This window comes from Montipora foliosa, chromosome 12, assembly GCF_036669935.1.
Source record: "Montipora foliosa isolate CH-2021 chromosome 12, ASM3666993v2, whole genome shotgun sequence".
Classification (NCBI taxonomy): Eukaryota; Metazoa; Cnidaria; class Anthozoa; order Scleractinia; family Acroporidae; genus Montipora; species Montipora foliosa.
Genome location: NC_090880.1, coordinates 34,950,278 through 34,965,416, shown reverse-complemented (window position 1 = coordinate 34,965,416; position 15,139 = coordinate 34,950,278). Strand labels below are relative to the sequence as shown.

At 38.0% G+C, this 15,139-nt stretch overlaps 2 protein-coding genes across 3 annotated transcripts in view; one reads left to right on the top strand and one right to left on the bottom strand.

Annotated features, from left to right (window-relative positions):
- LOC137980020 (legumain-like) overlaps positions 1 to 4,560 on the top strand; it is a 22,156-nt gene extending 17,596 nt beyond the window's left edge. The window contains exons 10-15 of one of the 2 annotated variants that reach the window (XM_068827341.1): positions 269 to 358; positions 1,055 to 1,147; positions 1,644 to 1,922; positions 2,397 to 2,464; positions 3,821 to 3,887; positions 4,096 to 4,560. In XM_068827341.1, the coding sequence (XP_068683442.1) occupies positions 269 to 358; positions 1,055 to 1,147; positions 1,644 to 1,922; positions 2,397 to 2,464; positions 3,821 to 3,881 (591 nt within the window). In that variant the 3' untranslated portion in view covers positions 3,882 to 3,887; positions 4,096 to 4,560. Of the gene's footprint in view, positions 1 to 268; positions 359 to 1,054; positions 1,148 to 1,643; positions 1,923 to 2,396; positions 2,465 to 3,820 lie in introns of both variants that reach the window. The other variant, XM_068827340.1, reaches the window with a different exon arrangement.
- A 318-nt stretch (positions 4,561 to 4,878) lies between these two features.
- On the bottom strand, positions 4,879 to 15,077 carry LOC137980021 (proteasome subunit alpha type-3-like). Its single transcript, XM_068827342.1, has 12 exons — positions 14,960 to 15,077; positions 14,572 to 14,654; positions 13,480 to 13,603; positions 12,820 to 12,852; positions 12,656 to 12,724; positions 10,193 to 10,266; positions 8,086 to 8,155; positions 7,607 to 7,672; positions 6,643 to 6,689; positions 6,203 to 6,270; positions 5,814 to 5,878; positions 4,879 to 4,982 (listed from the first exon to the last, which is right to left on the bottom strand). Exons 1-12 carry the CDS (start codon positions 14,978 to 14,980, stop codon positions 4,941 to 4,943), a joined length of 762 nt encoding a protein of 253 aa, XP_068683443.1. The 5' UTR covers positions 14,981 to 15,077; the 3' UTR covers positions 4,879 to 4,940.
- Positions 15,078 to 15,139: the final 62 nt, after the last annotated feature.

Genomic DNA, 15,139 nt, shown 5'->3' with positions numbered 1-15,139 from the left:
TATGTCCCTCTTGGACAGACAGAAAAAAAACACGTAACTCAAAGCTGTTTTTGGAAGTATCTGGTTCATCTCCCTGCTTGGCTGCATTAAATTTTTTGATGCATGCCTACATGTAACTGCATTTAAAGCTGTATATGTGACTTCCACAAGAAAGCATTTTTGTATCTTTCTTGTATCTGTTTAAATCACAATGTCATCTTTGCTTCTACCAAAGTATTACTGTACATTTCATTCCTTTTTCTGTCATTTCTATTGTTTTCTGTTCTAGGTTGATTTATCTAAGGAATCACTCTTGAAGCAGTTTGAAATTGTTAAGAAGGAAACCAATACAAGCCATGTCATGAAGTATGGAGACATGGTGCGTTTAATCAAGTCTTGGTTATGATTGTTTCTTGAGTCTTAAACTACATGTTACAGTATGTTCATCATTGTCTTTCTTCATGAGCATCTATTTGTACAATTTTTGCAAGTCTCAAGCATTCTCCCTTGTCAATTTATTGGAATCAATCCTGTTCCCAGTCTTAATTATTTTCCCTTGGATCAGCAAAGCTGGGGAGAGGGAGTGAACACAATGTACAAACATACAGGTCTTTTCACAAATTTTCAGTTTGATAGGAATCCTGTTCCCAGGATTGATCCCCAGTTTTTCGTTTTGTGATAAAGCAAGGTTGAATTTCTAAGCTTTGATGAGTGACACGATATTAGAATTGTGGCCAAGAATGCTGTCACATAGGTTAAAAAAGTGACTTAATTATCAGCTGAGATTTTGCAATCTGAACAGTCCTCGTGTGAGAATAAGTACTCACATAGATGTTTACGAGCCTTCAGGCACAAAACATTTTTTCGAATATCTTCCACCTGAAACATTGCACAGACCTGAACCTTTTGGAGACTGTTTGAACATTCATCTTCTCTTGTCTCTTTTGATTCTTGACTTTATTTGTTGAATGTTTTTGATGATGGTGTGACAGTGAAAATCAGCTATACCCAGTCCACAGTCCAGGTCCGCAGTCTGTCTTCTATACTGACTGCATGTGTTCATCATTTGTGATAGGCTTTTGACAACGAAGATATTGGTGACTACCAAGGTGATGGAGATGATTATGGCAAAGGAATCTCTCCAGACGATTACCATAGTGAACCAATTGTAAGAACTGGTTATCTTTTGTGTTAATTTTGTTTTTATGAACATCAGTGCAGTACAACAGCTCAGTAGAAGGAATCTCCAATCCTTGGAAAGAAAGAAGTCCTACAATTTGAGAACACAGCTGGTTTTCTAGAAATTTAGGGGGCAGGGGATGGGGTGCTGGTTCATGGCATTGGAAAGGGGGTCTAAACTGACCTGTACTAAGACATCTGTATTAATAGCTATCTGGGACTACCCTGTGCTGTATGCTTTGCTTTAAAGCCAGGCTGGAATTGGAGCTGTCAACCACACCTCTACTCTATGGGTTTTCCTTCATTCTCAAAATTGCAATCTATTGTGCAATTGTGCATTATTTCACTACAGTGCATTGTCTGTTGGAGTCCTGCTCTGTTGCACAGTTTTGCCTAGTTTTGTCACACTTGTCAGAAGTTAATAAATTTAGAGTTGAATTGAAAAACAACTTATTGAAAGAACTGTTGTTTGTGTTTCTTTTAAGACTGATGCTGTTCCTGCTCCAGATGTTCAACTTTACATTCTCAAGAATCAGCTTCGTGATGCTCGACCTGCAGAACAAAAAAAGATTGACTACAAAATAAAACAACTATATCTGCTCAGGTTAAATATCAGCAAGACCATGGAGGACATTGTGAAACAAAGTGTCACATCTGAGGAGCAGAAGATGCGAGTTCTAAAGAATCATGCATATCCTCATGATTTTGACTGTTACAAGAAAGCTGTTGAAACCTTCTCTGAGACCTGCTACAATCTGGGACAGGTAAAGCTGTTCTTACCTGACAAAGAATGTGTGTGCCTTACCACACATCATAAAACATGTTTTGGACCGTCAATTCAAGCCAGATGGATGACTCTAAGTTTTGACCCAAGCAGATTAATCGGGTTGAGAAGGAGCTTTGAAAAAGAACAGAAACAATGGCACATCCCTTTATTAAAATTAATCAACTTCCTACCCTGCATATATCACCATGTCAACTGTGCGCAAAATGTGGGAAAACATTACTTTTTTTTTTACAATCTCTCGTGCCAAGTTATTCACATTTCTAAGCCTGTTGAATAAATCCAAGAGTGACATGGCATGTAGAGCCAACTTGCATTGGTTGTGACCAATCGCATTTCCTATGGGTACTTGTTGTTTTATTAAATTTGAATGAATTCTGAATGTCTGGACACTTAAAAAAAGTTTCACCTCGCCAACACTTAGCACAAGTCATCATTGCTACTTGTTTTGCAGGTTGATTATGCTCTTCGCCATGTATATGCGCTTTCAAACCTGTGTGAGGAGAGGATCTCTCCTGACGTGTAAGTTTAAAGTGTTTTTTTTTGCCAGTGGTGTGGGTCACCCAATATTTTGATATTTAACCTATTGACTCCTGCTAACCCCGAGTAAAATGACCAGTAAAAAGTCTGGCATTAGACAATAAAATCTTTGTCTCACTCCTAGTGGTCAATGGGTTAACTGATGTAATACTTTCAATAATAAGAATAATAATAGTAATAATAATTAATAATAATAGTATGGTAATTAATAATATAATGATTATTTTTACATAATTACAGGGCTTGAAATAACGGCCAGTCAACGGACAATGTCCGAACTGATTTTGGAGTTGACCGGTCAACCTTTCGTCTTGCCAATCATGTTGACCGGTCACATTTGATCGTTTTGAAAATGAAATAAATTAAAATTTCCATGCTGTTCAGTTGTAGCAAGTCGCTGTGTATTGTCATTTGCGGAACTTTGATCTGAAATCCTGGGTGAAATGCAACAAGAACCGCTGCTGACAACGAGTGCTTTAAAGTGCTATAAGCTGTAAGCAACAACTTTTTTGGAAATATATAACGCCAGTTTTGGTTCATGGGCCCCTGTTTTGAGAGTTATTTATTTCATATAATTTGACAGGCCAGAAACGGTACGTGTCCAAGCTAAAATGAATTTGGCCGGTCATCGTGTCCGGAGACTCTCCAGAAATTATTTCGAGCCCTGTAATTATAATTTTTGGAAAAGTTCTTGTCTTTGTATCTATCCATCTTTCTATCTTGGTGCTTGCTGACATTTTGATAAAAAAATGTTGACCAAGTTTATAAAGGTAATTTACCTTAACAATATAAAAATTGTGAGCTGACGAGCATTGGCCTCTTGTCGGAGTAAACTGGAATATTCACTCCCCAGTAATGCAGCATCACAGTGTCTTTAGAAAAATACCACTTCAATTCGGATCGCTAGTTTAGAAACACTTCAGGGGATTTTTCCACTAATAGCTGCACATGATCACCTGAGAAATAATTACTGCCATTTTTGGCAAAATGTCTTGAAAATGTACATAATTGGCATATTTCAGGTGCTGACGCTAGGGGCATGTTAAAAACTCTTCAGTTCTCATGTTCTTGATCGTTCGGGTAAAAGTATTTCTAACAAAGACTGTTGGTAGTGACTGATGTTTCGACAACCCGAGTGGAAGTCATCTTCAGAGTTAAGTGACAGAGAGAGCAACATAGTAAACTGTCACTAGACTCTGAAGATGATTGCTGACATGTCTTCTCAGGATTACTTATACCCAGACGATCAAATTCCATCAAGGTATGAAACCCCTGGATTCAAACCATAGTTCTTATAATCGTTATCATTAACCTCCTTGGTGTGCTTATTCCCTCCAGGATTGTGTCCGCTATCAAGAAACGCTGTCAAGGAAACACACCCACGGAAATTCAATTTTAGTTACCAGTATGGTCCTATTTTATCTTTCATTTTCTGTAACTCCTTAGTAAAGTAGAGAAAAGTAGTTTTGGAGTTGTATCCAAAATAGTTGCCCACTCGAGGTTAAAAAAAGTCATTTTAGGTGACGCTTAGACTAAAGTTACATGAACCGCAGGTAACATTTTTTAATCTGTAACACTCAAGATACGTTATTTTTTTTTTTTACTCATTTTAGCCAGTAATACATGTAATTGGATGATGGTGGCGCAGTTTGCATTTTGAAGTACCAAAGGAACGAATGAACTTTCATGCAATGTGGGGTATTATTTTCTTCTTTTAAGAGAAACGTGAATGAGAACTTCAGAAGAAATGGTACAAAAACTGCCAAGGTTGTAGACATCAGATGCATCGAGGTTCTCTGTGTTCTCAGCTTTTTATTAATCTTGGACAAGTTTTAAAATGTCTTCAATTTAACTCATTGTTTTGTGCATCAGAGATCATGTGATTTTTTAATTTAAAAGAGAATGAAACAAAGCCATTTTTTTGTCTTGAAAAGACAAGATGGAATGAATCCATTGCTATCAAGGAATGAGATGGCAGAGTTTTTGTTTTAAACTTTTAAATTGAAATTTCAACAGGGCCATAGTCAGTTAGTGTTCAATGTAGGATCATTGTAATAAAGGACCATACACAATTTCTAGCTCTGTTTGCTTTCATTCCCTCTCCTTTACATTTTAATGTAAAATACTGGCAATTCTTTCACTTGACAAGTTGTGTTACATTGGAATCAACCGTTCCACTTAGTTACTGGTTGCAATTGTTCAAAATTGGTTTGACAGGTCCAAATGACAAGTATAGGAAAAGTTATCACTTGAGAAAGCCCTAGCTGATTTCTTTCCTCAACAATAAGTGTCTGAGTGACTGTGACTATTCTCTGGATTAATTCCTTGCATTCAAAAATTGCAGCAGACTGTTAAAACAAAAGATAATTTGCAAGGGAATACAAAATAACAGTAAATTTGACTTCGTAAATTCTTTTTATTACAGTAGTTAGCAATGTACAGAAAGGGAGTTTCAACTTTAATCTTCATCTTCGGAGCTAGACTCCTCTTCGAGAGATTCCTGCAAATAATAATTGGCCAAGGTGTTTTAATGAGGGAAATATACCATGAACCCTTGACATTTTTCAGTTACAATGGCTCTTGGCATTGGTTCAGCAAAAAATAAACCTTATAATACCCATAATATTATATATACACAACAGTGAAAATGGACCCCACCACACCCTATAATTATCGTCCCAATTAAATAAAACATTACCAAGAGCTGTGTAGCATCTGTACAAGTGTGGAATACCCATAAAGCACCACTTGATTCTTTGGAAAGAATGTTAACAACTACAGGTGTAAATGAAACTAATGATCAGCACTGAATGGTTGAGCGCCATAATACTGTACAGGAGGTTGCAGGGACAAACCCGGGTGGGAACGACACTCAGGGTCTTTTAATAACAGAGGAGAAAGAGCAGCATGCCTTTCTAATCACATCTGCAACATGGTTAGACTTAGACTTTCAGGTCTTCTTGAATGAGGACTATAAACTAGAGGCCCCATCTCATGACCCTCGTTTACAGAACTCTGATGGATGTTAAAAGAACCCACACACTAATAACTGCCAAGAGAAGGGTACATAGTTCCGGGTGACGAAGTCTGGCCTATTCTCTTCAGCAAGAATAATGTCACCAGCCAGCTTGGCAATGACACCTTACGGGCTTCTGGTGAGCTAAAGCATAAATCATTAGCAATTTTTTAGAATTTACACTTACGTAGATGTACGAGGAAGAGTAAAATTGAGAGCAGGATTTCTCAGTTATGACTATGCGCTTTAGATTTGGAGGCATACTTGCTGTCACAATCATAACTTAATGAAAAGGTTGCTTTTGTAAACACCAACCTTTGCATATTTTTCTGCAGCATCTGCAATCTCCTTTGGTACCCACTCATGTTTACCATTGGTAACTGAAAGGATCAAACACAGACCAAGTCATTTTACCAATCTCAAACATACACACAAGAGAGAAAAGTTAATATCAACAGAATGTTCAGCTGATAGGATTAATAGGTACAGTACCGCTCAAAAGTAAGTTACCACCCTCTCGCGAGACGAGAGTCTTGTCTCGCGAAAATTGAGCTGTTTCATATAGGGCAATAGCAACAAGAGAATGGCTCGAGACCCCAGTATTCACTTTACAAAAAGCTTTGCAACTTGTTCAATATGCCCAGCTTAATCCAGCTAGCTACAGTGGCTACAAAGTAATGTTAATGAAAAGGCAAACCACTCACCTTCTCCAATCCAGCTTAGCTCTAACTCAAAGTTCTTGTCCTTGACTTCATCGTGTACAACATAAATTCTGTTGATCGTGTACAGCATGGATGAGTCATAATTATTTTATTCATATTAAGGCATCTAAGATCAACTGCAGGTACAGCAATAGCACAGTCCTAATAGTTACAAGCCACTATTTTTTTTCCTTTTAATGAACTTGCTGTGAGCTCCTCATATTTAAATTTTACTTTTTTTTGGTGAGTATAGCAAGATATTTCTTTTTTCCCCTTTTGCTTCAGAAGTTATGGGAAAAACTATGCCAAAAATACAGTAAAGCAAGACAAAGAATCTTGGACGTAGTTTGATACTACATGAAAGAAAGGAAAGGAAAGGAGTTTTCGGTTTTAAAAGTGTCTAGTCTCCAGGGAGCTCAAAGAATAAAATTGGTCCAACCTACATTTTTGCCACTTCTTTTACAAGTTCTTCGCATGTCATGTCTTTCATCTGTGCAACAAACCAAAATACTATAATATTAGCCAAATCAGATTTTAAGTTCAATATCCAAAGCAACTTGGAGACAATACAAAATCTTTCTTCTCATGTATCGTTTATGAGAAGAAAACTTCACATGCAACTGGGAACCATGCAAAGTTGAAGAAATACAGTCAGACCGTTATGATACATGTACAACCACAACTTAATATGAAACAATAACAATTCAAATCTTGCCAGGAAAAAAATGAATACAGGGATTACTAAATGGAAACTTGCAAATACTCCAAAACCAACTGATGATGATGACCATTTCTGCACTTGCGAAGATCACTGGGAAGAGGTTGATGCCCTGCGACATGCTCTGAGATGACTGTGCAGGCCGATTCTGGACCGGCATGCTCGCAAGCAGTTCGGGCACACGTAGTGAGTCGGTTGGTGGTTGGCTTTGGTGCTTCTCGGCTGCCGCTGTCTTCCTGGTCTCTTCAAAGTTTTCTGCTGCAGTCTTGACGGTGACTCTCCAGGCCTCTCTGCACGAGACTGCAGCAGAAAACTTTGAAGAGACCAGGAAGGCAGCTACAAAATGCTACAAAATTATTACTTAAATACATAAAGGTAAGGTTTGCGGGGCAGGTCAGGCAATGGATATACATGTAACAACAGACATGATTACCTTTGTAAAGACCATTTGACCAGAAGACCCAGGTTACAAGAGATGGTTTGCTTTTGTTTCTAAAATAAGCTGACCTTGCATGAACTTTCACACAAATGGGCTTACGGTAGAATTTCTTGAGAAGTCAGCAAGAGGATGATCAAACATGAGGACCCTTGCCTGCGAGCAGGCCTCTTAGCCAGCTTGAGGGAACCCTCGAGCCGCCTGAGCGGCCTGCACACAGGCTAGGGTGCACAAAGCTGTCACATGATCTCACCTTTAATTTTTCTATTTCTGTCTTAGCAGCCTGTCTGGCTTTCCCTATTGAACAACCATGATATCCCTAAAAATAGAAAAAGTCACTGTCAATATTGATGGTTGGAGTAGAGTAATATGAAAAATTAGGGCATAATTATTAGATTTGTCTGAAGCCATCCAGCAAAAGCTGTTTTTTCCTCCTCAGTGAGTGATAAAAAAATAAATTATATGGATGTAATTTATTCCAGAAGCTCCAAAATAATAGTTAATATTCTTACATCACCTTGATTCTACAAATGTCATTAGACAATTAAACACAAAAGCATGGGTGTGGTTTTCCATGGGAAATGCACACAACTGGTATTCAACAACCTGTTATAAATCCTACAGTCCAACTGCTGTTTACAGTTTCTACCACAGCCTCCCAACATACAGTAGCTTGTTTAAATTAAGTGAGTGTTGTTATTGCTGAGTGCAGTTTTCCTTAATAGAACCTACCCATGACACCCCAGATGGATCAATCATGTACAATTCAGGGCCATCAGGACTGTGAGAACTCAACAACACACTGAAACAGCAAAAGATTATCATTAATACTTGTATACTGGCTTTAATCAATAGACCCTGTCTCACAATCCTTATTAATTTTGTAAATTCTGGGATGTTAAAAAACACTCACTGTTCACAAAGAGCAGTAGGAGTTGTAGTCTGACTTATTCTCTCCAGCAATATGAGATTGGCTTTTGTAGTAATGTCGGGAAAAGGCGCATGGTGTACACGACCATGTAATGCCACAGTAAAACAGAAACAGCCATAAATCAAGGAACTTTGACAAATACTGGAGCAAACAAAAACACTCTAAATACCTCTTACCAATCTAGTGGTTTTTTGGCATTGTCCCCTGCCCCAATCTTAGCACCAACCTCAATCCAATCTCAACCCAACCTCAACCCAATCTTAGCACCAATCTTAGCCCCAACCTTAGCACCCACAATACACTGTACCTTGGTTGTAATTCTAAGCCAAAAAATCAAATCTATCAATTTCCATGACAGTCCAGGTTTTTAATGATCCAATGATCATGAATCTTTTAGCCCTAAAGCATCTGTGAGGCTCAAAAAGCCAAAATGTTGATCACACTGCGCACCGGTGGCTCAGTTGGTTGAGCACCGGGCTGTCACGCGGGAGGTCGTGAGTTCAACTCCAGCCGGACTAACACTCAGGGTAGCGCCCATTGCTACTGCGCATTTTTTCATGCATCGCAGACCATGAAAGTAAACACGATGCCGAAGGTGCAAACATTTTCCACAAGAATGGAACATAAAAGCGTGTGGCATCATGGGATAGCTGTGGACCCAGGTCTTCTCGGAAATGTCACGCAATGACGTGACAGTGCAAATATACCATCGCTTTGAGAACTTCGCAGCGATTTTACACTCTTGAATGCTTGGTGACCCCTATTTTTCTTTCTGTAGATCACTTCCGTTTCTGATTTTGTCCATTTTAACAAAAAACAAAAGAAATCTGTGTGTGAGAAGTTGCAAATAAATTATTTCGCCTTTTATGCTCTTGTGCGACCGAAGTTTTCTTTCTTAGACTAATATGTATCGTTTTTCAAGGTCTATTTCACCTCAGAAAAAGACATCAGCTGCAAAGGTTAATTCAGTTATATTTAGTTATGTTCAATTGAGTATGTTTACCTGATCTATATTTTACTCATGTAGCTTTTTTATTGCTGACAGTTGTAAGCTAAGATCGTCTTAAAATAACCCAATCTTCTAAAAGTGCAGCTCATGATCTCGAAAACAAGCACGGTGACCCCCCATTTTTTTTGCCTTTTTGGCAAAAGTAGATCATTACCTTTCAGCGTGGCAAGTTTAAAAAAAATCTGTACGTGGGAACATTTGGGCGCGAACGTCCTTAAATAACCGAGGAGAAAGTGCTGCCTTTGTAACTACATCTGCAAATGGTTAGACTTTCAAGTCTTCTCAGATGAGGACGATAAGCCAGTGGTCCCGTCCCACAGCCCTTGTTCATTAACTCTGTGGGACGTTAAAGATCTCACACACTATTTGAAAAGAGTAGGGCACGGAGTTTCCGGTGTTGCGGTCTGACCTTTCCAGCATGTGGTCGGCTTGGCAGGATTAGCTTGAAGGGCTTCTGTGTGAATGAGACCACAATTGTTGTGTATAACAGCTAGAAGTCAGGCTACTTAGCCAAGTGCTGGTGCCTCACTCAAACCACGCAATAGATTGGCAACAAAAAAATAACATCCGATAATGAAAAGTACGTGTAAATTGTGCCCTAATGCACTTGCGTGATTTCCAAGTTCATGTAGTCTAATACTGAACCTATTGACAGACTATGAATTGGAAACTGAATGTAACATAAGCAACCATCTTCAAGGGCCAAGTAACAGAAGAACCTAAGATAAAAATTCATTTTGACAATGTCAGCAGTTGTTCATTCCACTCAAACCAGTCACTAACTAAATATTTTATTGAAACCTCTGGGTCTTCACTAAAGATTACAAAGGGATACTTCAAAACATTCAAAACTAATCTAGGAGATACATGTACACTATAAAGGTTATTGTCACACTTACCTACAACCCAATGGTCGCACAGCACTGTATAATGTGTGAGCATGAATGTATCCAGACACTCTGTCAACTAAGTACTGTCAATTTGAAAAAAAGACCAATAGGCTTTGATTACATCTTAATTCCTTACTAATGCCTTATTTATGCATGATTTACCAGTATAAGTAGTTGTAACGATGATATTTTTTATTAATTTATTGATCTAATTTTCCTTGTAATTTCTGTTTGACTGATGTGAATTTTGTACAGTTGTTGTTATAATTATACCAACTTGTAAGCATGTAGCCTGCGAATGCAGACGTATTCCCGGCAGTCGTTTCTCTGCTCCGAAAAAGTAGCAACGACCGCCGGAAATACGTCTGTGTTTGCAGGCTGGTAAGCATATAATTTAACTAATTTATTTATTACTTTGGATGGGGTTATATCTTTGTTTGAGGGTCGTACAATAGAAAACTGTAATAGGTTATTTCATCTCCCTTCTTAAATAAAGTTATTCAGGCCTTCTGATAGGGTGCGATTAAAAAATGCAAATTATGCGATTTTTTCGGGGCAGATTGTGCGATTAGAGAGGCCAATTATGCGATAAATAATGTAAATTGTGCGATTTTTTTCTCAGCAATTTTAAGCTTGTTTTATAAGGTTTCAGCTTGAGAAAAACACTTTTTTGCTGCCCTAAAGACATTTCGAACACAAAGGAACAGTAATTATGTATCTCGATCGACATTAGTTGGGATAAAAAAAAAAGAGGTCTTCTGCACTACCGGTGCACCACGTTAAAAGTTGAAAGGACACAGCTAACATGCCAAATGAATGATCAAGGTGCTTGTCAACCACGAACTTTCGAAGATGGTCAATCACAATAGGGCCATACCCCCATTTATACCAGAGAAAATAAGCCGCGGCTTTCTCTGGCCGCGGCTTACAGAAGACTCCAATGTTCAACCCGTATAAATGGTACAAAATCTATGTTCACGTCTTTTTCAAGCCGCGGCTTATATTGACCTGGGAATATATATTCGTATAAATAGTTCCTTTGGCGTATTTTGTACACCGTGGCCAGAGTAAGCCGCGGCTTATTTTCTCTCGTATAAAAGGCCCTAATATTTCACGACCAGAAAAACATCAGTCCATCGTCCACGTGGAGCGTACCTGTGAGGTACTTTCTTGCTCGATCGTCAGCTGTCAGATTGGGCGGAAGGTGGGAACTTCCTTCTTCATCGAAGAAAAAGCGAGCGTTTTCACAACAAACTTATCCATGAGTAAGTTTTTATCAGTTTTCAACGAAAGAAACTACATTTTGCCGAAACAAATCTCTTCTCTAAGAGAAGGCAACATTTCAGTGGTGTGTATATAATGGCGTGTTTGTGTTGCACCAATAGAAGGAGACTCGTACCAGGTCCCCGACATGAAAAATAAAGCCTTGAACTTCGAATGTTTACGAAATCGAAGGTGACAAAGGTTTTTTAGGCTTTTTCCAAGATAAATCATCTTAAAAATGGCGTATTTATGCAGGAATTTCTAAGAAACGTGTTGATTTATGTTACATTTTATGAATTTTGTGCATCCTTTTGTGAATTGTGCGATTTTTCGTGAATTGTGCGATCGGATGCAATTTGAGGTCGATTGTGCGAAATCGCACCATCGCGTAATATCAGAGGGCCTGGTTATTGTATTGTACACAGATACGATCAACAGCAACAATACTAAGTACCTGTTTAGAGCAAAAAACACATTTTATGATTGCAGGATACTTTGAGAGGGATTCTTCACAATGTCCTGCTATCAGGCTCTATTTTTCACTTGGTGTCATGAAGGATACCTGATTGACTTGATCAGATTTTCACCTTTCATCATTGAACTTGTGCTGAACATAGTTTGCAAGGAAAGGCTTTGATTATTTTTGTTTTCACACAAAATTAAAGTTGTATTAAACTGCTCTTCAGTGTTAAGTCTTCAGGTTTAGAATAAACAACAGTTGATTTTTGGCCGACAGCGTTGGCATCATTTCATAGTTACAGTATAATGTCTTACAGTGGCACTCTACGGTAGCTACAGTGTACATATACCTGGCCTCAGTTGTTCAAAAGGTGGATAGCGCTATCCACAGGATAAATCACTATCCAGCGGATAAGCACTAGCAAAACCAATTGAGCTTAATATCCAGTGGATAGTGATTTATCCCGTGGATAGCGCTATCCACCCTTCAAACAACCCTAACACCCTTCAAACAACTGGGGCCTGGTATTAACTTTACTATTTTGCTATCAATGCAAAAGGCTAATTTTTTTCTGAGAAAAGAAAGAAATTCCCAAATGAACGGCTTTTGCCATGATGTGTTGGTAACCTCTGAGAATTATTATTTATTATTTCTTCTTCTTCTTCTTCTTCTTCTTCTTCTTCTTCTTCTTCTTCTTATTATTATTATTATTATTATTATTATTATTAGGGGGTCTCAACATTACATACTTTGAGAGGAATTGGAGAACCATAACTTGACCTGAAATCTGCAGCTTCTTTTCTGGCTACATTCACAATCTAAAAGAAGCAAATTCTCAAAATTAACGTAAAATAATAAATTATATGGAAATACAAAGACATCAGCAAAAGCAGTCATCAGTATGGAAAAATACCTGTCTTGCATCAGCTATAAGACCCGCTACTGCCTAGAAAGAAACAATACTTTGAAACTAAAAAAAGTCAAGATTAATAACAGATACCTAATCCACAAAATTACTGACTCAGGGCAATCCGTATTCAAACACAAATATTTTGATGGTATCACTCAATGTCTTCATCACTCAAGTGTTTGAGTTACAGTGTAACAATTGGTCGTGTGATTGTAAACCAAGCGGCCACAGTATTTTTAGTGCACTGCAAGCAGCAGGCCCCGGCCCAGGCCCCCATCCCTGTTAAGCGTTGGAATCAAGTCCAACACTTCACAGACAGTTTACATGTAAGCACATAAAAGTAATTGCTACATGTATTTAGAACTATTATAGTTATGGTTGCTATTATTATTGTCTCTTTTATCACAGTTTTTGCTTGTGTCTTTTTGTGCGTCAGCCAGGCACAAACCATACACCTGGGGCATCAGCGATGCAAATCAATATTATTCTTCCCATAAATTAAGCACCTTCCTGAGCACCTTTGCTATTCTTCTTCTTCTTCTTCTTCTTCTTCTTCTTATTATTATTATTATTATTATTGTTTTTGTTGTTATTATTAGTATTATTATCATGCTGTTATTATTATTATTATTACTATTATCATGGCAGTTGTTCTTCACTCACCATTCCAATGTGACTGTCTATGTGTATAATTCGTTTATTTGCCCCATACTCATACAGTTTGGAGAGGACAAGTTTTTCCACACCAAACACCACACCATCTTTCCCTTTTATGCCCACAATTGTCCTGAATAAAATAACAACATGAAAATCATTGTAAAAATGAAATCCACAGTTCCATATTTCATGTTAAGTTACACACCCAAACATGTTTTGTTTTTGGAAACAACTTGTAGCCATAAAGGTCTCCTCGCATCCTGTGTATAGCCCAAGAAAATTGTGGTCTCAAAGTCAGCCAACAAAGAACCTCATGGAAACTACAGTATGGTGTCACTGTTGGGACTGTTACAGATAAAAAATCATAGTATTATATTTTCATTTTAAACCATTTCATACAAACCAATGGCACAAATTTGTGTGCCCTAATTATGCACAGTAGCAGTGTTGTAGCCATGACGTCTGTAAGACTGCTGACTGGTGGGCTCAGTGGGTTGAGAATCAACCTACCGTGGGGGAGACCACCCCATCATCAATCTTTATTTATTGATGATGGGTTGGGGTTTGAACCCATGATCTCCCCCCATGGTAGTTTGTTAAAAGATAAAATAATACCTCCACACTTGAATAAAGTCCTACCGGTCCAACACTCAGGGTCTTGAAAATTAATAACTGAGGAGAAAGTGCTGCCTTTGTAATGATATCTGCAAAAGGCTTGATTTTCAATTTACAACCCTTGCTGTTAATAACATGGGATGTTAAGGAATCTACAAACTGTTTTTGAAGAGTAGGGTGTTGTGGCTTGAAACACTAGTCCTTTGGCAGTTAAATACAGTAACACCACAGATACCACTTATTGCTGGGTTGTACCTTTTTGATTCTATGACATGAGGCCTTGCAATGTGTATTTTAGCCTTGGCAATGTAATGTTTTGATGTCTAACACATAAAATAATACGTGAACATAATCTGAGTCTTCTACATACTTAGACCTAAAATAATTACTGAGTCTTCTACACACATACTCAGACCTAAAATAACTTCTGAGTCTTCTACATACATACTCAGACCTAAAATTCCAAACTGAGGTTTTACATACCCACTATTCTCAACAGCCTTAACAGCATACTCAACTTGAAAGACTCTTCCATCAGGAGAAAACTGCGAGGCTGACAGATCGTACTAAGCAAAAAAACAACAGATACACAAAAGCAAATAAATTAATAACAACAATAAAGCTGTAAACTAACTTTGGTGCTCACCAATCAAGCCTCTTCAAAACATTGCTTCTTAGGTGCTTAGGAAAAGTTAGTTCATAGACGGAAACAGAAGTTTAGGTTATGACAAGCAAAAACTGAAAAACTGTCACGTCAGAGAGATCTAGATCTACACATGTGTAGACGTTTTTACAATTCTTCAAGGAAATCTGTTCTAACAAGTTTAAAATTATCCGAATGAGGGAAGGAGCATAAAGTTGCTTAACCTACCCCAGTCCCAATAGAGCTCATGATCACAAATCTGTTACTACCTCTTCGATAATATTCAACTTCAGAGGACTTAGAAAAGTTCTTCAAAATGGCAGTGCCATGCCATGCGCAGTAATCTGTTAAGTCACATTCATGTCCAGGGCTTTTCAATATTAGGTCTTACCCTCCCGTCCCATATAC

Coding starts and splice junctions, on each gene's coding strand:
- LOC137980021 (XM_068827342.1), bottom strand. CDS start 14,980: ATGAGCTCTATTGGGACTGGG. Junction 5,879..6,202: donor GCTAAGCTGGATTGGAGAAG/GTGAGTGGTTTG, acceptor TGATCCTTTCAG/TTACCAATGGTAAACATGAG. Junction 4,983..5,813: donor CTGCAGAAAAATATGCAAAG/GTTGGTGTTTAC, acceptor TATTATTTGCAG/GAATCTCTCGAAGAGGAGTC.